Source organism: Microcaecilia unicolor, chromosome 3 (genome assembly GCF_901765095.1).
Source record: "Microcaecilia unicolor chromosome 3, aMicUni1.1, whole genome shotgun sequence".
Lineage (NCBI taxonomy): Eukaryota > Metazoa > Chordata > Amphibia > Gymnophiona > Siphonopidae > Microcaecilia > Microcaecilia unicolor.
The window spans coordinates 190,989,523-191,010,495 of NC_044033.1; the positions used below are offsets into that span (position 1 = coordinate 190,989,523).

Sequence of the window (20,973 nt, forward strand, 5' to 3'; positions counted from 1 at the left end):
AGAAAGGCCCTCCAGACTATTTTGAGTCTGGTTAATCTTCTTTGTAAAGGTAAGTTCACTCTTCCGCTGCATTCGTTTCTTTTCCAGCTTGACGCAAAGTGGCTTTCTTTCAAAACCTTGCCACAGTTTGACAAGCTGCTCTAAGCACATAAAAGTAGGCATTTATAAGGAAAACTTAACTGCACTGTTGCTTCCAGTTCCAAGACCGAATAGTGCAAGGAAGGATGATACTTCTGCCTAATCTGTGTCCATCTGGAAATATAGACACTTTTCCTCCTAAAAAGATACAATCCTTAGGTCTAAAATATAATCTAAGTAGTACATCTTTATCTTTAAGAAATACAGAGGTCACTAGCAGAGAGGTTCTTGTAACAGTTTCCTCTGTAGAGCTTTCCAAGATCCCCGTCAGGTTCGGACTGTCAGAAGATACCGTCTCCACCAGTTGTTCTACCTCAGGAGTAGAGTAACATATAGTAACCTAGTAAATGACGGCAGATAAAGACCTGTACAGTCCATCCAGTCTGCCCAACAAGATAAACTCATTTTACATGGTATGTGATACTCCGAGTTTGATTTGTCCTTGCCTTTCTCAGGGCGCAGACCGTAGAAGTCTGCCCAGTACTGTTCTTGTACTAAGTTCTGAAGCTAACGTCGAAGCCCCTTAAAATTTACACTCCAGCCCATCCCTATCTATTCAGTCACGATCAGGGCATAGACTATAGAAGTCTGCCCAGCTCCTGTTTTGTTTCCCAGTTACCAGTGTCGCCACCCAATCTCCGCTAGGAGTAGGCAAATAGAATATTTTATGTCATGATGGTTGTCTCCTTCAAAAACCTATAAAATTAAAGCTCAAAATATTCAGAAAATGCATGCAGTTTGGTATTGAAAGCAATTTAATTGACCAGAAACAGCTCTGGGACTAATCACTAATTTTCAGCAGCACTTAACCGGTTAGTGCTGCTGAACATTTTATTTATTTATTGGCATTTCTTAACCACCTTTATGAAGAGATTCATCCAAGGCACTATAGAGCAGGTACAGTTTAATATAGTTCTGGGGACGGAGTCAACAATTGGCTGGTTAAGTGCTGATATTCGTAAACATAAGGCTCCAGAAATATAGCAGAGGTCACACCAAACTCCTGTGCTATAAAGAACATTTACCAGTGAGTTTGTGGATTATTTGTTTTAGTGATTATTTTAAAGCATGACATGTAGTGACAAGAAAGAAAGGAAGCAAGCTGAAATTTCATTTCAGGACGGACATTCACCAGGATGTCTTGTCACAGGGACCCTCTTACTTTTGGGCTGCTTATCATTGTCTTTTATAATAGTGGTACTGCCGGTAGCCTCGGGATCTCTCTCTTCAGGGCCCTGATGCAGCTGGCCCCCCTCCTCCATCTCCCATGTTGATTCTGTGGGGATTGAGGAATTCACAGGAAGGGCTATATTTAGTGACCCTTTTAACTGGGGCAGCTGCTTCTATACCTGTTTGGTGTATATTTTGATCTGCTGTGACGTGCTCTGAGATGATCTGGTGGAAAGCATGAAATAAACAGGTGATTCTTATTTTTATAGGTTGCCAACCATGTAGTCCAGGCCCTTTTGAATCAGAAGGTATGTAAGATTTCTGAGGACTTTTATTTTCTATACACCACCCAAAGACGGAGGGGGAAGACTTACCCCATCCCTCTGTTGGACTGTATCCACTTTGGCATTTTTGGATCTCTGAAGAGCCCCTAAAATGTCTCCCTTATAGGAAAGTGACCCTTAACTACTTGTATATGTTTATTTTTCTCTTTATATCTACAAGTATTTAATAAACCTTTTCAATACATATATTGCCTAATGGAAAGGGAGGCATGTACAAGAGATTCTCTGTTTCCCAGAAATATAGATTCTTTGATATACAGTGCTGAGAACCCCATTAGTATGTTATGTTTTTTTAAGCACTGTTTATATTCAAAACACGATGAGGTCCAAATTTAAATCCTGTTAGATGGGAAAAATAGCACCACCATGGGAGCAATTCAGATTACAAAGGATGTATTTTGATTATTTGAGACTGTCTCTGGGAAAAACATCATTGAAGCCTGGTGACTTTAGTCATGTTTTTTTCTGAAACGGTCACCTGTGTTCAACAACGAATATCCTTGTGTGGAAAAATTACATAAACCCTTCATTCGATAACTGGTGGCACCTCCTTATGCAGAAATAGTTTAAATGTTGATTAGTCCTTCATATCACCCTGGAGGAATTTTGGCCCATTCTTTTATATAGAGCTGTTTCAACTCTGTGACATTTGAGAGCTTTTTGTTGCATCTTTTTTTGTTCTATGAATAATCAAAATATGTAATTTTGTATGTTATTTATCCAACGAGGTTATCTCTCTCATCAGGGTTTAGATTAGGATCTAATCTTGTTTCAGTATAAACTGTGCTAAAATACAGACCATCCTAGGGGGTTCAGATCTCAGCGCTGTAGATGTGTAAATATGTACTTGGCGATGGGGGAATCCTCCTTTTTTAGTGGATCCCTTCTTTGGTATATTCCCTGGTATAGGAGGGTAGGAAAATTTGACTTTTTTTTCCCCTGTATACCCATTGACAACCCTGGATTTCAGCAAAGTTTACTAGGCCTGTACCTAGTTTGTCAAAACTCTAGGAGCATCAGAGCTCTGTGTTTCAAAATCTTATGGTAGATCCAGGCCACAGCACCTGTCTGGTGGTCCACACATGGCCAGAGAGGTCCTTTGAGATATTATCCTGCCCACCCATACCCTTTTTGGCTTTCACAGCACAGCAGAAACTACAACACGAGGGCTAGCCCACCAAGATACTAATCTCCCTAGGCCACATTCAACCTTTTTAAGGTTGTGACTCTGGGCAAGTCATTTAACCCTCCATTGCCCCAGGTACAAATAAGTACCTGTATATGTAAGCCGCATTGAGCCTGCCATGAGTGGGAAAGTGCGGGGTACAAATATAACAAAAAAAAAAGTGGTTCCAGCAGTGCCTAGGGGCCACAGAAATGTAAATCTGTCTGCCAGTTTGAGATTCTTGATTATATGGTAGTGGTAGAGTTTGCTTCTTCCTGGCATATAGCAGAAAGGTGCTATAATAAGAATCTATTTTGGTGATTCCAAGAGATGGAAAGGAACAGGAAACTGATGTGAGGCATCTAAGGAGACCCTAACCACATATACAGAGTATCAGCACTACTCTGTAAGAGCTTTCCTGTCTCTCCAGGACTTGCGAGAAGAATGCATCAAACTGAAAAAGAGGGTGTATGAGCTGGAGCGACAGAATCGGACCCTGAGCGACCTTTTCCATCAGAAGCTACAGATCACTTCCGGATCACTTCCTCAGGTAGGACTCTGCCTATTATGAATACTATGTGCATTTTTTGTTCTGCTACTTCTGATGCAGAAGGAAGTAGGATATCTTGCTCACCCTCTGCCATTCTCTTTCTTCTTGCTTTTCCCTCACTCCTTGCACAATAGAGCTTTATTCAAATCAGAAGTAATAGAAATTCTACTTAAACTGAAAGTAGCAAGGTCGACGAGTGGGGCAGCGGCAGTGTCCTTGACTTGGATCTGGGAGCTGCAGACTCTCTCTAAATAGGACAGTCAGACACAAAAAATTAGTTTGCCATCATGAAAGGGCTGTTCTTATTTTGAGATTGATAATATAATAGAAGCAAAAACAGCACTGTTTCTTTTCTATTTGTGAGGTTAGAGTGTCTTGTATAGATGTGTTGCCTACTTGAGAAAGGAGGCAGGGAAGAGAGGTAGCATATGCTTGTCTTGTTGCTGGGGAGCAGTCTTGCTCTTTAAGCACCTTGGAGTTTAGGGGGTGTGTGCTGTGCAGCTATCTGTAGTGGTAGTGGTGCTGCAAGTAGTATCTCAAACACAGGGGGGTGGCAGGGACTAGAGGATGGGTAATTATCTGTGTTTATTTATTAGGATTTATTTACTGCCTTTTTGAAGGAATTAAGGCAGTGTTCAGCAAGAATAAGTCAAACATAGGCAATAGACAGTTGTAGTAGTAAAAATATTCAAACAACAGTACAAGGTATGACATAGTATGCTACATTACAGTGTCAACACAATAAAACATTTTAATAGCTTAGGGTGTAAGCAAAGATGGAACATATTGACAGAGTATAGGGAATTAGAAAATAAGGGGACTAGATGAGTTTGAGGAATTTTGGAGAGTTGGTAGCCTTGTGGCTGCAGTTAAGTGTATTGTATTGGAAATGTTGAATAAAAACAATCTTATTAAAAAAAAAAATAAAAAATAAGGGGACTAATTTAAAGTCGTGCATGAAGTCTGAAAGGTGCTTGAATATAATTTCAGTTAGAGTAGGAGTGGATAAGCAAGTCCTGCTATAGTATGTGCAGGCTGTTTTAGTCCTTGGGTGTGTGTAAGTGACTAGCAAGGTAGTTACTTCTTCCATTAAAGGCCTGGTTGAAGAGCTAAGCTTTCATCTGCTTCCTAAAGTAGAGATAGTCTTGTGTTAAGCGAAGCCTTTCAGGGAATGCATATCAGAGTGTGGAGGTTACTCCGAAGAATGCTTGTTGGCGAGCATCATATCGCATGATGTTGTGTGGTAAATGGGAAAGACAGGAATGTTTATTACTTTATAAAGGTCAAAGCAGTCCCTTGTATGTGGGTACCAAGTCACGAACAACTTATTGAGGCCACCAATTGTGTGACAGTTTCTTCACAGATTATTAGCAGGGTGTTTTGTCATTGTCTTTCCCAGTCATCTTTACCTCCAGGCTGAGGCCAGGTACTAATTTATCAACTGAAACTGGATGGAAGGCTCAGTTGACCAGATGTCATGTCCCCTACCTCAACGCAAGCGGTGTCCTCGGGCTGCGCAGGGTCCCGTTGACACGCACACTTGACTGGCACTGCCTGAGCCATGTGTGTGTAGTCCTCTCTGTTTGTTCAGAGAGCAGTGGTTACAGGCTCCTTGATTGCTTTGCTTCCGTGCACCTGGCTCTGCTCTCTTTCTGCCTGGCTTCCAGGCTCCTTGATTGCTTTGCTTCCACCCACCTGGGTCTGCTCTTCCTCTGCCTGGCTTCCCTTGCTTCTCTCCTATTGGTCTTCCGGTTCCTCCTTCCCCTGCTCTTGTCCTATGGCTATGCCCCTTCTCTCTGCTGATGTCAGACGCCAGCACTTTATCAGCTGAGCTCTCCCTGGACTCCATGCTTCGGCTACTTTGGTAGGTGTTTCTAACTCTGTAGTCTGCTTTTTATCTACTGGTCCCTCGTTGCTGACTTTCTCCTGCATCTGGATTACTCTCTTGCCTGCCTTCTGACTTTTGCCTGTACCCGGATTACTCTCTTGCTTGCCGCCTGCCTACTGACTTTTCGCCTGTACCCAGATTACTCTCTTGCCTGCCACCTGCCTACTGACTGCTGCTTGTACCTAGATTACACTCTTGAACTGCTGCCTGCCTGGCCGATACATTCATCACCCCGCTTCCTGCTCCGTCCCGTAAGTCCTGCAGGCCGCCCGCACCTAGGGGCTCAACCTCTGGGGAACAGCGGTCAGCGCAGGTGACACCCGGGGTTGTCCAGCCGCCAAGCAGAACCTGGCCCAAGTACCGGGCTCAGCAGCTCTCTACTTGGTACAAGAACTCACAAGTCTGACACCAGAGGACTGCTACCTGACAGAAACTAGTGTGGTATTCAAACTCAGGTTGTGGGTGTAGTAGGCAAACAAGCTACTGACTGCACCATGAGGCCTCCATTATTACTGTACCTAGTGGTGCAGATGGTGTATACCTACTTATTTTCATAAGGTATGTGAGCCTCAGTGCTTCTGCAGTCTGTCTACATCTGTGAGATCTTCCAAGAGATTCTTAGGTGGGCCAGCCACTTTCTCACCTCTTGCTTCCAGGGTTTGGATTCCCAAAGCAACAGGGAGCCATCCAGTTGAAGGCACATGAAAAGAACTTACCTTCCTGCTATTCCCCAGAGTAGCTACTTCTTTGTGTATTCCTGTTTTCAGTTTCAAATATGGAGCCATGCAAACACTACAGTGGAAGGAAGAACAGGTAGAGGAGCCACAACAGGCACATCAAATACATTTATGTATTTGTTAGGAATTATTAATCACTTTTATGAAGAGATTCACCAAAGATGATCTCTTCTGCCAGTTTCTTCTCTGGCATCTCAGATGCACCTCTATGGTTTGGTCTGCTTACCTAGTAAGAAAATAAAATGAATAATTACCGTGTCTAGGAGAGGTGGGATGGAGAAAAGATGCTGCTGAGAAGAGGGTTGGAGGTAGAGGGGGAAATGACTTGACAATGAGGACAAAGGAAGGGAGAATAAGAGTAGAGAGGAGAATGAGGACAAAGGAAGAGAGAATAAGAGTAGAGAGGAGGGAGCAAGTCTACCCTTTAAAAATAAGTAATAAAACCCCGCCTTTCTGACCAAGTCTCAATCGGACATAAGCAGAAGTGATAGTGATGGGTGAAAATGTTTTTATGCACTTTATCTGTTATCTGGTTGAAAGCTGCATTGATACTGTGTGTACATGCTCTATGTCTGATACTGATAATATGATTTGTTTGATTTCAGCTCCCTGTGCATCCCTTCCAAGTTCTCTCTAACTTGTCTTTGGTCCCACATCTGGATTCCATGGACAAACTCTCTACCTCTCTCCCCCTGGGGCATTGTGTAATGCAAAAACAGGTACTGCTCTTACTCTCTACTGCCTATCTTATGTCCCAGCCTTGCTGGAGTGTTTAGGGGTGGCAGGGTGGCTATTGCAGAGGGTTTCTCACTGGTTTGAAAGTCCACCATCTTGTTTTGATCAAGGCTTCCTGCACTGGCCAAAGTAAGCACAGGGAGCTGTTGCTGCTGCTGTTTGAACAACACTGGCTTTCTGAGGTTTCTCTCCTTGGATGCCCTGCTCAGCAGTGATTGCTGAGGCCTTTGATGGCAGCAGAGCTGAAAACAAAAAGGGGAATATTTAAATATGAATGATGTTGGGGGAGAGGGCTTCCCTTTGCCTTGCCATGACTGGGGGTGGCTGAGTGGACAAGAATGATGATGGGAAGGTTATCCTGTCTTCCCTATAGTTCTTGGGGCATTAAAAAAAAAAAAATTTCCCGGTTGGCACCTTGGAACTATGCTGTTCCCCATGTTGGGGCCACCTTGGGCCTCAGTCTTCCTGGCCTAACCTTGTTGGGGCACTTGATACTTCATCCTGCTGATGTCGGGGAGAAATTGTGTAACGGTTGCATACCTCCTTTAGGCATGGTAGAGCTGTTCTATGTCTAGTTTTCTAGAGGGTTAGGGTGACAAAAGACATCCTACACCCCTGGGACTCTCCTGCCCCTTTCTCCCTTTCCCTCCTTGCCCTTCTCTCCCTTTCCTTCCTTTCCCTTCTTTCACCCCAGCTAATAATGCCCTGAAGGGGGGGGTATAGTCTGAAGGACCACCCAGGCATAGTCGACCCAGCGGGCTTGGAGGCCAGTTTTGGCAGGAGAGAGGTAGCTTTAAAGAGAAAAAGAATAAAGAAAAGTTTGGATTGTTTGCAGCAGCAGAGCCCTTCCAGACCCTAGGAGTTCTGACTTGGGAAGTAACCTCATGTCCAGCCTGGTGATTTTTGGGATGTGCTAGAATTTTTCTGCCCAGGGTAAGAGAAGGAGGGGAGAGCCATTTTGTAGTACAGAAAAAGATTGCCTCATTGGTATGTGAGCCTGTTCAGAGAGTCAGCTTGATAGCCCTTAGTTTTCCAGTGCTTGTTCTATGGATAGCTCTCAGACAGACCACAGACCACTAACTGGTTAAGTGCCGCTGGATATCAGCGGATAGCCCCTCACAAGCAATTTAACTGGCTTCTGGCTGGTTAAATCATGTTGCATATCGACCCCTTAACTTATATTGTGTCTGGAACCCCCAGTCATTTTTTAAATTTAGGCTCTTTCCCCTTTTCCTAACCAAGAGATCTTTGGGACTGGTTGGTTGGGCCAGGAGAGTTGGAGGTTGAGCCTCCAGAACGGGTTTACTTAGAGTTCAGCATAAGCTATACTTAAGCTTAGGGATGTGATCCCTTGTTGTGCCTTCCTTTACTATATGGTTGCATAAGGGAGTGCTCTTTATTCAAAAAAAGGGTGTGTTGAAGCATTTTAAATTCTCAAGCCTTCACTCAGAATTCCAGTCTTCTAGGTCCTAGTTTTTCTTCTATGTGGCCTAGGATTTAAGCCAGTGCTTCTGCATATTATGCCTTGGTTTCAGATCTGCTGGTTTCTCCCCTGGTTCAGAACATGGAAGAAGGAACCGACTGAAAATAATAAGAAACGGCATAAAGAATGTCAAGTCAAATGCAAAGCGCTGATAAGGAAGGCTAAGAGGGACTTCGAAAAAAAGATTGTGTTGGAGGCAAAAACACATTGTAAATTTTTTTTTAGGTATATTAAAGGCAGGAAGCCGGCAAAAGAATCGGTTGGACCGCTAGATGACCGAGGAGTAAAAGGGGCCATCAGGGAAGACAAAGCCATAGCGGAGACATTAAATGAATTGTTTGCTTCGGTCTTCACCGAGGAAGATTTGGGTGGGATACCGGTGCCAGAAATGGTATTCGAAGCTGACGAGTCGGAGAAACGTAATGAATTCTCTGTAAACCTGAAAGATGTAATGGGGCAGTCCTACAAACTGAAGAGTAGCAAATCGGCTGGACCAGAGGGTATATATCCCAGAGTAATGACAGAATAAAAAATGAACTTGCAGAGCTATTGTTAGTAATATGTAGTTTATATTTAAAATAATGCATGGTACTGGAAGATTGGAGAGTGGCAAATGTAACGCCAGTTTTTAAAAAGGGTTCCAGAGATGACCCAGGAAATTAAAGACCGGTGAGCCTGACATCAGTGCAGGACAAAAGGGTAAACTATTACAAAGAACAAAATGACAGAGCATATACATAAGCATAGATTAATGAAACAAAGCCAAGATTAATTTAATCAAGGGAAATCTTTCCTCACCAGTCTATTACATTTCTTGAAGAGATGGATAAAGGTGAGTTGATTGATATTGTGTATCTGGATTTTCAAAAGGCATCTGACAAAGTACAAAAAGAAAAACACAAAAAGGAAAAAGTAGGGGCAGACAATTTTCTTCCACACTTCAAAAGTTTATTTTATAAGCAAATATTGGCATCAGGACCATCTGTGACTTTTATAATTACATCTGAAGTCTTTTGAACTTGGGAAAATGCCACATACAGTTGTCCATGACTAAATACTGGTTCTGGCAAGAAAATGCCAACTTTTTCCAAAGTCTGCCCTAGTGATTTGTTAATTGTCATTTCAAAAGCCAATTTTACAGGAAACTGTTTTTGATGCAATGTAAATGGGAAGTCTGCATTAGATGAAAACATGTGGAGTCAGTTCTGCACTTCAGAACCGACAGAGACACTATTTTAAATTTGGCAGATCGTGGTGGATAGTAGTTAAGGTATGTTGCAGTAGATAGCATGTGGTGTACAGTAGGTTGGAGTGTGCCTCTGCTTCCCTGGAGCAGTGTGTGGTGGTGGTAGCTCATTTACATACGGTTACGAACCCATCCATCCAGGGACGCAGATTGACAAATTATTATTATTGATTATTCCCACTGTAAAATGTTTAACACAGAAAGAAAGGGATAGAATTTGTAGTTTGGGACAGATTGTATACTTCTGTATGCTTCCTCTTCCACTCTCTCCCTCCCCCACAACTTTGGTGTACACCCATCAGCCTAGCACATCCTGCTCAGTTTTTGTTTTTTCCACACTTGATATACCGCCTTTCTGTAAATACAGTCAAAGGATTCATGAGCCTTTTCTTTCTCCTTTTCCTCATTTTGTGGTCTAATTATTATCTTCCTTCTGCTTTCTGACTTTTTCATATCTGCTTTTATTTTTATAGGTGAGTCCTGAAAAGCAGCAGATGGGTAACGTGATCCTGAACACCCCGTCTTCATCCATGGAAGCTCTGTCTCCTTTCCTTAAAAAGAAAGCACAAATCCTGGAGGTCTTACGGAAGCTGGAGGAGATGGATCCACTTATGGTCTGCCCTCGGTCAAACCCTGGGCAGTGTTTTTCAGCACAGAACTCTCAGGGCATGAGAAACAGTTGCTCCCTGAAATATAAACAAGATGGAAGTACCAGGCATGAATCTGGCTCCCCAGAGTACCTTAATGGAGCAGGTTTCCTGCCAGCAGGGATCCAGGTTCCAGAGTATGAGCCTTGGACTGCTTGCCTCTTGTTGGCACCGAGTGGATTAGAAGATATACTGAAGTGGAAGCATGCCTGCAGTGACTCTTCAGGGACCCTCCGAGAAGAGGAGGAACTGGAAGAGACCATGGCTCTGGTTCAGGAGGACTGCAGGGATCTTGATGGGGCCGAGGCAGAGCTGTTGTCCTCTCGCTACTCTGAGAGGAAATCTACTGGCAGCTCCTCTTCCTCTTCTGATGACAACTGTGAACTAGGGGAACCAAACCTCCTGGAAAAAAGTCCTCCTGAATCACTTCTGAGCGTGATTGCAGAGAAGGTGGCCTTTGGCCAGCTTCTAGAGGACACAGAGTCTTATCTGTACTCTGTCATGAAAGAAAGGAGTAAGCGCAGTGCCCTGAATGGGGATCAGACTAGCTCCCTCCTGTGTGAAGAGCAAATAAGCATTGGTGGGAAAAGGGGGTCTGATGAAGCAATTCCCAAAGATGGCTTTACTGGTGCTGATCCTGGCTCTGTAAGTAAATCGCTAGAGGGAGAAATGCCACAAGAGGAGAAGTATAACCACACTAGGACAGTAAACTGTTATAGCCAGAGTGTGGAGGGGTTATCACACCACAACACTGAAGACAAGGTGAAGGAGGAAATGGTCAATAGTGAGGATATAAACCCTTGGAAGGAGACAGGAAAAACTGTACTTGATTCTACCTCGGACTGCAGTCCTCCATCAAAATGCAGAGTTAATATGTTCTCTCAATCATCTCTGGAAAATAATGCTCTTTTTAGCATGTATGTTTCAAGTAATTCTTTAAATGCACAGCAGGGAGTAGGGGAAAAGACCTCAACGTGTAACATCACAGAGAAAACTGTGCACAGTTTCCCTTCCTGCTCCTCTCAGGGGAAGAATGAGCTGCAGATCAGTCCTGGCTCCACAGTAGACTCTGAAGAACACAGGGCCCCTCAGATTCCTTCCCCATCCAAATTCTTGAAACTTCTCAAAATCCCAATGGTGGGGGAGAGAACACAGAGTCAAAACCATCTGCGACTCAGTCCACAGCTCACGAGAAGTTCCAAGATACCATGTAGAAATAACTATGAAGTTTGTCACTCTCCTTTGCTGCGTAGAAAAGCAACAGTGGTGGAGCAGGTTCCAGAGGAAACCAGCAAGAATGAGTCTCTTTATGGAATTCCATCCCTTACTGTTTCTGTGGATTCAGAGATCGGCTTTGGGAACAGCAGCAGTTCCTCTCTCAAGACTAGCAGGTACTTAGTGCCTGGGATTAACAAGGCTGGAGTTCATGACTTCCAGTCCTTTGGCCAAGAGACCCAGAGTTTTCAAAAAGCACCCAATTATGAGAATGTCTGTTTTGCCATCAGTTCAGTGCATTCATCACCCAAGGTGGACCAGTCTAAGCATTTTCTTCGCCCAACTCATGTAGATAATCAGGAGGCATCTCAGGACAAAGTAGATGCCTCTGAGTTAATGGAGTCTGTGTACTACTCAACAGCAGTGTGCCTAGGAGTGCCACCACAGACCACCTTGCTTTCAGATGGTGCATCCCCCAGCTGTTCTCAGGGATTATATTCATATTCTAGCACAAAAGATAAACAGAAAGAGAAGTTGTCTTCAGAATCAAAGGAAATGAAGTTTGAGTCTTCTCAGGTACTACAGAGGAGCAGTGGGAGTACCTCAGCATCCAAAAGGATGGGGGGCATAACTGGAAAGAAACAGGAAGAGCCCTCTGGATACCTACCTTTCAGAGAACGCCTTACAGCACTAGGGAAAGTGAAAAGTTCCGAGAGCCCTCTCCAAGTTGCAGAGAAAAAGGAAGCACTATGTGAAGAGAAAGACACATCTCCAATGAAAACTAATTCAGAAAGACACCGGGTCACTGTGAGGCAATGTGAGATTAATGAAAGACTTGTAAATAGTTCGTTCTTAACTTCTGAAGCATCTGAGTCTAGAGAGCACCCCAAGAGGCCACCAGGTGTAAATAGCTTAAAGCATCAAGAACGCTGCTGCTCTGAGGACATTGAGGTAAAACTATATCACTCAAACTCTGTTGGGTCCAAGTTAGAGACAGAAAATTACTCTTCAAAAATATATATTGCCAAAGGGGAGGTATCTAGAAACAAAGTAACTGTAGCTTTCGGCTCGCCTGGGTCACCTCAAGCATCTCGTACCTCTGCCAAGATCCCAATTACTCCTAATTTCTGCAAAAATCCTAAAAGCCCCCATGGAAGCCCTACTAAACTGCCCTCCAAATCTCCCACCAAAGCACCAGTTAAAGGGGGCGTATCTCGGCCTCTAAGTGATGAAATGAGGTCCTGTACCCGGACAGGAGGGTCCATGCCGCCTCCTACCTATGAAGAGAAGTTAAAGATACAGCAATTGAATACAAGCAAAAAGAGTGTTACCTGCCCAGAGAACACTTGTCAAGGTTTTACAAGGGCATCACACAAGGCAAAGAATACGGATAACATGCCTCTGAGCTCCATGCTGCACTCAGCTATAGAAGAGAAGGTGATGAAGGGTATTAAGGAGAACATGCTGAGGCTGCAGGAACAGGATAAAGTGCCAGTGACTGAAGGGAAACAGAAGTCCTCCAGCAGCATTGCTAGCTGGTTTGGACTGAAGAAAAGTAAACTGCCGGCGCTAAACCGGCGACCCGACACATTCAAGACCAAAGATGAGAAAAGGGAATGGAGTGTGGGATCATCACCCTTAAGGAAAGAAGTCAAGATAGCCACAAAGAAAATGGAGGCAGAGAGCCTGAACATATCCATGCTGATGGAGAAGGCAGAGGATCTTCGAAAGGCACTAGAGGAAGAGAAGGCTTACATGAATGGCATTTCTCTTGAGAAATCTCGGGGGATCATGTGTGATACAGAGCAGACACAAAGTGAACTCAGTGTTCCATATTCCAAAGAAGCAAGACCAGACAGTTTCATGCAGCAGCTTCTGAACAGGTGAGAGCAGTAATTGCTTTGACCATTAAAGAGAGGGATGTGATGGTAGCTAGCCCTTAGAATGGGCAGAGGAACAGTAAAGAAAGGGAGATGTGGTTGGGTCTTGGGAAATATTTTGATTCAGTGAGAGGGGAACATAGAGGCAGATGTTGAGTTTGGGGATACCCAGGAGCAATAAATATTGTGCAGGATAGGAAACTAGGGAATGGTGGATCACTTCTAGGCTTTTATTGGGAATCACAAAGCTGGAATGATAGCAAGGATTTACCTATCAGCATGCTATATGTTGAAAAGAACAAATTTGGCATTACCATTAACATGTATTTTGCGTTTAGCTTTTGTTTTAGTTCATGTTTTAGTTCTTTTGAAAGGTACAGAGAAGGGGGAGGGACCAAAATGATGAAGGGGATGGAATTGCTTCCCAGTGAGGAAAGGCTAAACAAATTAGGGCTCTTCATCTTTTAGAAGAAACAGCTGAGGGGAAATACGATAGAGGTCTGTGAATGAGTGGAGTGGAGCATATAATTTTAATGTGAATAAAGACCACAAAAAGTGGAGAGAACACCAAAGTCCCATGGGATAGACAAAGCCAAAAACAAGGAGTGGGAACTGGATCAGCCTCTTCAAAACACTCAGAACTTTCAATGTGAAATTAAAGACGTTTATTTAAGATGACTCGACACGGTACCATGTTTCAGCACACACGTGCCTGCCTCAGGAGTCTTGATGCATATATTTGACACATATCTATCCTTGGCTATATACATCTTGCAAAGTAAACATAAGCTGGTCTTTAAAAAGACTGTGGATGAGTGAAAAACAAGGATGGATAGCATGTGAAATGCTGCTATTATGCTGAAAAAATGGCAGCATCTCACATGCTATCCATACTATTTTTTCATTATTTCATTTTGCAAGACATATAGGCAAGGTGTAACGCTATGGATTTACAGCCTGTCTCACTAACACAGACTGCTCAGTGATTACCGTGGAGTCTTTTGGATTCGTAATGAGTAAATGAAACCTTAATTAGAGGAGCTAAATTCTACAATGATTAGGATATATATACAACATATAATGGTTAGCACATATACAAGGATTAGCTGTATAAACAATCATTACATCACTGGTCTCTACATCTAAGCAATGCAAAGAGTTCTTAGACCAGGAAAGGAAGCAAGAATATACATTATACATACAATCATCACTGGTCTCCATCATCCAGGCTCTTATTGTCAGCTGGGGGGGGGGGGGGGGGGCCGGTAACACAGCGAGAGTTAGGAGCTTTTTAGACCAGGAACAACAAATTCTCTGCGCAGTCCATACGTTACTCACAGATGAACCCCCAATCTCACTGTGACAAGCCCTCCCTTTTATAGGCTCTGAGCCCATGTTCAGAGCTATGGAAAATTACAGAGTGCTTCTATGCTTACGTCTGTGGGAACGTGATAACATGCTCTCCCAAGTCCAGGTGGCCAAGCTGGGCTTGGGAAAATAAGTGCCATCCTCCCCTTTGCATACCAAACTAGTTAGAGCTGTGTCTTATCTTCAAAGACAAGATTTCAGAGTGTATTATCGGACAAAAGCAGGGTTGAAAAGCAATCCTTTAAGATAACACTTAATCTTTTTTAAACAGAATTACTTCTAATCAACAATACAGACCCCAAGTGCACTGGTCGTTCAAGACAGGGTTGAAAAACAATCTTTTAAATTCACTTCCATTACACAAGGATAGATGTGATTGTCAAATATACTCGTCAAGACTCCTGAGGCAGGCCCATGTGTGCTGAAATACAGTACTGTCGCGTCATCTTAAATAAACGTCTTTAATTTCACATTGAAAGTCCTGAGTGTTTTGAAGAGGCTGATCCGGTTCCTACTCTTTATTTTTGGCTTTACATATAATTTTAAAGCAGTAAAATAATGATTTGCAAAGTACAAAGTCTAGGGGACACTCAATGAAATTACTAAGTAGCACATTTAAAATAAATCGTGGAAAATATTCTTCACTCAATTTACAATTAAACTGTGTAATTTTTAAAAGGAGCTAGCTTAGTTTAAAAAGGTTTGGACAAGTTTCTGAAAGAAAATTCCAAAACATGTAAATAGCTTTCCTCAAGTCTACCTAGGTATCGTATATCTCTAGGTATGAACAGTAAGGAATGGATCCTGTCAGGTACTTGTGACCTGGATTGGCCACTATTGAAGCAAGATACTGGGTTTAATGGAACCTTGGTTTGACCCAGTATGGCATTTCAGATGGTCTTAATCATCCAGATTTGATCATCTGGGAAGTTACTACAGTTGGGCAATTATTTGTTTCTTAAAGAGGAAGGATGATACTTAAAAAAAAATCTGTAGAAACTGTGACATTAAATCACTTACCCTCTTTTCTGTTTATATGCAATATTACACTTAACAAATCACAAAACACATCTCCACTCATGAACTACTAGGAATTATCTACTTTGAAACGCATTCATGTGACAGATGTTTATCAAGGACGCCGTTTAAAATTAGGAGGAAAAAGCCTCAACGAGCTGGTACAGCACTACTCTGCTCATTTTAGTCTTATAGGGTTAAAAAAAACCTACTATACAACATTGTCCAAAGGTTTAATAGAGAACTTGTGTTTACCCTAGCTTCAGAATAATGAAAAAAAAAATAAAAGCTTTATAAGTATCAGATCTTTATAAGTATCAGTTGGCTTTATATTTATGTGGTAGCCTCATTGTAGATTTACACAGGAGTCTGTGTCCAACTATGGCCAGCGTTTTGTCAAATTGCTTCAGGGAATCATGGACCACTACAAAAAAAACCAAATACCAATCAATCCAAACCTATATTCCAAAGAGCCATATTAGAACCATTCTATAGATTTTACCTCTTGACTTCTAAGGTGCTACTCACCTGAGTGCTATCGTGTAATGAAAGCACAACCCATGGTGGCTAAATATAGAGGATGCCATGGGACTTCTAGACCAATTGACTCATAACTTCCACTTTAAGGGGCCCTTTTACTGAGCAGCAGTAAGCCCAACGCTCGCTTACCACTCGCTCTTCCAGGACTACTGCCGGCCCAAAGCGGCCACCAGTGATAGTCCTGCCCCGAGTGCATGCCATTTCCGGGGGGAAAATAAAACCCCTGGAAAGGGCTTACATGGTGATAACCTGGTGGTAATCGCCTGGTTACCACTGGGTTAGCATGGCAGTCCTTATCGCCACCTCAGTGGGTGGAGGTAAGGGCTCCCTGCTGCATGGCCATGCGGTAAGAGTTCTCTTACTGCATGACCATGTGTGCTAGGGGCTTTTTTTACCCGCTGCGGTAAACAGGGTGCTGGGACATGGGAAAAATGGCCCCTGATGCTAGTTAAGGACCCTTAAATGAGCCAATCTGAGACATTTAAAGAAAATACTACCATTATATTTTCCCATTCAAACCAAATGGTTCCATAGTGTTCAAAAGAAATATCCATCGTTTTTCAGTTGTAAAAGCCGTTTCCGGCGATCCCCTCCATGTCTCGGCGGGGAATTTAATCCAAAAGTGGTAAACTGGATTAGAAACTGGTTGACAGACAGACACCAGAGAGTAGTGGTCTATGGAGTTTACTCGGAAGAAGGAAAGGTGAGTAGCGGAGTGCCTCAATGATCAATGCTGGGGCCGATTCTTTTCAATGTATTTGTGAGTGATATTGCTGAAGGGTTAAAAGGTAAGGTTTGCTTTTTTGTGGATGATGCCAAGCTTTTTAACAGAGTGGACACTCCAGAGGGAGTGGAAAACATGAAAAAGGATCTGCAAAACTTAGGAGAATGGTCCAACGTTTGCCAGCTAAAATTTATTGCAAAGAAGTGCAGAGTGATGTATTTGGGGACTAGAAATCCAAGGGAGCCGTACCTCCTAGGAGGTGAGAGGCTGATAAGCACAAACAGGGAGAGGGACCTTGGGGTGATGGTGTCTGAGGATCTTAAAGTAACAAAACAGTGTGACAAGGTAGTGGCTGTAGCCAGAAGGATGCTAGTCTGCATCAAGAGAGGCATAACCAGCAGAAGAAAGGAGGCATTGATGCCCCTGTACAAAGTCGCTGGTGAGGCCTCACCTGGAATATTGTTCAATTTTGGAGACCGTATCTTGCTAGATGCGGTCCTGAGAAAGTTGACAAAAATGGTAGGGGGTTTGCACCAAAAGATATGAGAAGAGACTGGAAGACCTGTATATGTATACCCTAGAGGAAAGAAGGGAGGTATGATAGACATTTAATATTTAAATCATTTTTATTATGGAACTAGACATTAACATTATAATTAACAAGTCTTTTGTTACAGCTTAAGCATTGTACATATATGACCATGCTAACATCATGCTTTCTAACAAGTTCCCAATTCCTTTTCCCCCCCCCCCCTTTTCCCTCTCCCTTGAACCCACACGACTTACCCCTCCCTCTCCCCAGCCTTCCCTATTTCTCCCCTTTGAATTCCCTCCTCCCCCCCTCCCTCCCTGTCATCTCAAACCAACTTGTCTCCATCCAACGTGACTCAGTCTCTTTATAGTTATCTATTCAAAAGTCGGCTTCTCGCCGCCGGGGTCAGTGTACTCAGAAATAAACACCAACATTGCTGCCAGTTCTCCCCATTCCTTGATGAAATATCCCTGAATGCCATCTTCTCCATTCGCATCAGAGTAATCATGCGCAATCTCCATTCCTGCAAAGTTGGACATTTATTTGTAATCCAGTTGGCCATTATGCATTGCTGAGCTATTATGACAGTTTTTCCTAAGAATACTTTCAGCCCTTTCACGGTGCGCCACGGCGCTCCGAAGTGGTTGAATAACAGTCTCGCATCTAACTGCCATTTCACTTTCCACAATTTAGAAACCTGGGATGTTATGACTTTCCAGAACTTTTGTATTCCTTTACAAGACCACAGCATGTGGCCCAACGTCGCTCCATCTACTCCACATTTTGGACACGCCCCCCAAGGGGACATGCCCATGTGAAACGCCCTCCTAGGCGCCACATACATCCGCATCGCAATTTTATACTGAATTTCCCAGTGTACTGCGTATTTTGAGCGTCTCTTAATTGACAGAATATAGTCTTTAAGCAGGTCCTCGGTAATGTCTGTGGATAAGTCTTTCCCCCAAGCTTCTGCCAGCCGTTTATAATCCACCTCTGGAGTCATATCTTTTATGTGGCGATGATGGAATGCCAACGGTACTTTATCCTGCGCTCTTAAAGAGTACGCTGAAGACAATTCTTCTTGCACGTCCTCCGTCAAGTCTGTCCATGGCAATGTCATAATGTAATGTTGCAACTGTGCATAATGAAAATAGTCTCTTGGAGGGATTAAAAACTCTGTCCTTAAATCTGAAAATGACTTAAGCTTGCCCTCCAACGTCAGCACTTGTAGCAGATATGTCATCCCTTTTTGTTTCCACCTACTAAAAGCTGGGTAGATGCATCCTGGCATGAAGTGAGGGTTGTTCACAATAGAAAGGAAAGGAGTCACTTTGGGCGAGAACTGGTGCATCCGGCATATCCATTTCCAGTTCGCCTTGGCTGAACTCATGATCCCTGTGGTTTTCAGTATCGCGGGAATGTCCCCTCCTCCTGAATGTAGACAGTTACTAAAATGAGTCTGTGGAAGCAGGCTGAGTTCCAACTCTGTGTTTGAGAAGTAGGATGTCTGTCGGAACCAATCATTGATGTGCCGCATCCCACTAGCAGCTGTTATATTTTTAATACTAATTAATCCCAGACCACCATATTCTTCTGGGGTGCACAGAGTTCTCAGTGATAGGCGCGCTCTCTTCCCCCTCCATAGGAACTTTCTTAACATTTTATTCAGACTGCGTTCTTCTTTGTTTCTCAAGAATAAGGGCAACAATTGAAATACATACAACCATTTAGGTATAATGCACATATTATACAGGGCTATTCTTCCCCATAAGTTTAGCGGTAATGAATCCCACCCCCTTAAAGCCTGTTCGGTGTCCCTCAGTAGTCGTCGTGTGTTAAGTGTATAAACCTGTGCCAAATTCGCTGATAACCATATCCCTAAATATTTGAGCACCCCATCTGCTTGTTTAAAGGGGAACCCATACCCTTCTCTATCTGCCATTTCGGGGATGACTGACAAAGCCTGGGACTTGTCCAAATTTAAGGTAAACCCCGCCACCCGCCTATACCCGGCCAATACTTCTAGAAGGGGATTAAGCGAGTGTTTAACATCTGTAATTATCACCAATAGGTCATCGGCATATGCTAGTACTTTGAGTTGGTGCCTGTCTAAACTCACTCCTTTTATGGCTTCTACTTCATTTATTTGTCTCAGTAGCGGTTCCAAAGTGAGCACAAACAACAGTGGGGATAAGGGGCACCCCTGTCTCGTGCCACGCTCTATTTTAAATTCTTCACTTAGTGCCCCGTTTGCCAGTATTGCCGCCCTTGGTTGGTTGTACAAGGTTTTTACTGCTTTTCCAAACCATTCCCCAAAACCCAGATGCTCCAGAGTCTGAAAGAGGAAATCCCAGCTCACTTTATCGAAAGCTTTTTCGGCGTCCAGACTCAGGAGCATCGCGGGTTCCCCCATTTCCTGACATCTAGCCATCGCCACCAGAGCCTTTCGCACATTTAAACCCGAGGACCTATTTCTAACGAATCCCACTTGATCCGCTCCTATCAATCTGGGAAGAACAGCGGCCATGCATTCCGCCAAAATTTTTGCTAGAATTTTAATGTCTACATTCAATAACGATATAGGTCTGTACGACTCTGCTAACTCTTTTGATTTACCTGGTTTTAGTATTAGAGTAATTGTGGACGTATTAGCGTACTGGGGCAGCTTGCCGCCTTCTATCACCTCTTCAAAATAGTCAATCAATGCCCCCCCAGCCCTCGGTGGCAACATCTTATAGTATTCGCCTGAAAATCCATCTGGCCCTGGTGCAGAGTATGACTTAAGTTTTTTTATTACTGCCTGCAATTCTTTTGCCGTCAATGGAGCATTTAGGGCTTGCTGTTCTTCAGCTGTCAGTATGGGGAGCCCCGTTTGCGCCAAATATCTCTTAATCCTCTGTGGGCTTTCTAACTGTTCTTTTCTGTATAAAGTGGCAAAGTGCGAAGCCAAAATTTTAGCTATTCGTGTTGGGTTGTTAGTTAGTTGACCCTGTCGATTTTTAAGCGCATCAATTGTTCTAGGGCCGCTCCAGGTCTTTATAGCCCGAGCCAGCATGCGCCCCGGCCGATTACCATATCTTTCTAGGCTATATTTCTTATACAGTTGGGAATGTGTTTCTTTTTCATGCAGCAATGTGTTAAGGGATACCTGTGTGGTTTTCAAAGTCTCCAGCCTCATTGGGGTTGGATTCCTCGCATAAGCCTTCTTTGCTTGTCTCAGTTGCGCCTCTAGTAAAAGCACACTAGCTGCCGTTTTCTTCTTTTTAAGAGAGACATAAGCTATAATGGCTCCCCGAAGGACGGCCTTAGAGGTCGACCAAAATAGGGACGCTTGGTCCACATGCTGCGCGTTATCTGCCTCAAATTCGTCCCACCTCTTGTTAACATATTTTTGGAATTTTGGGTCTGCTACTAGATAGGCAGGGAATCTCCATCTTTTTCCGCACGACTCCCCAATGTTAGTTTCCAGATCCAGCCACACTGGAGTGTGATCAGATATTTCTTCCGGTCCTATAATTACCCTCTGCACTCTATAAAACGCTCCACGTGTTATTAATATGTAGTCTAGCCTGGCTTGTGTCCCATGGGCTCGAG

The 20,973-nt window shown here is 43.4% G+C and overlaps 1 protein-coding gene across 3 annotated transcripts in view; it reads left to right on the top strand.

The window, feature by feature from the left end:
• NCKAP5L (NCK associated protein 5 like) overlaps window positions 1-20,973 on the top strand; it is a 99,568-nt gene that overhangs the window by 49,723 nt on the left and 28,872 nt on the right. For all 3 annotated transcript variants that reach the window (XM_030196842.1, XM_030196844.1, XM_030196843.1), the window contains 4 exons: window positions 1,578-1,616; window positions 3,248-3,367; window positions 6,598-6,711; window positions 9,930-13,201. In XM_030196842.1, the coding sequence (XP_030052702.1) occupies window positions 1,578-1,616; window positions 3,248-3,367; window positions 6,598-6,711; window positions 9,930-13,201 (3,545 nt within the window). The remainder of the gene's footprint in view (window positions 1-1,577; window positions 1,617-3,247; window positions 3,368-6,597; window positions 6,712-9,929; window positions 13,202-20,973) is intronic.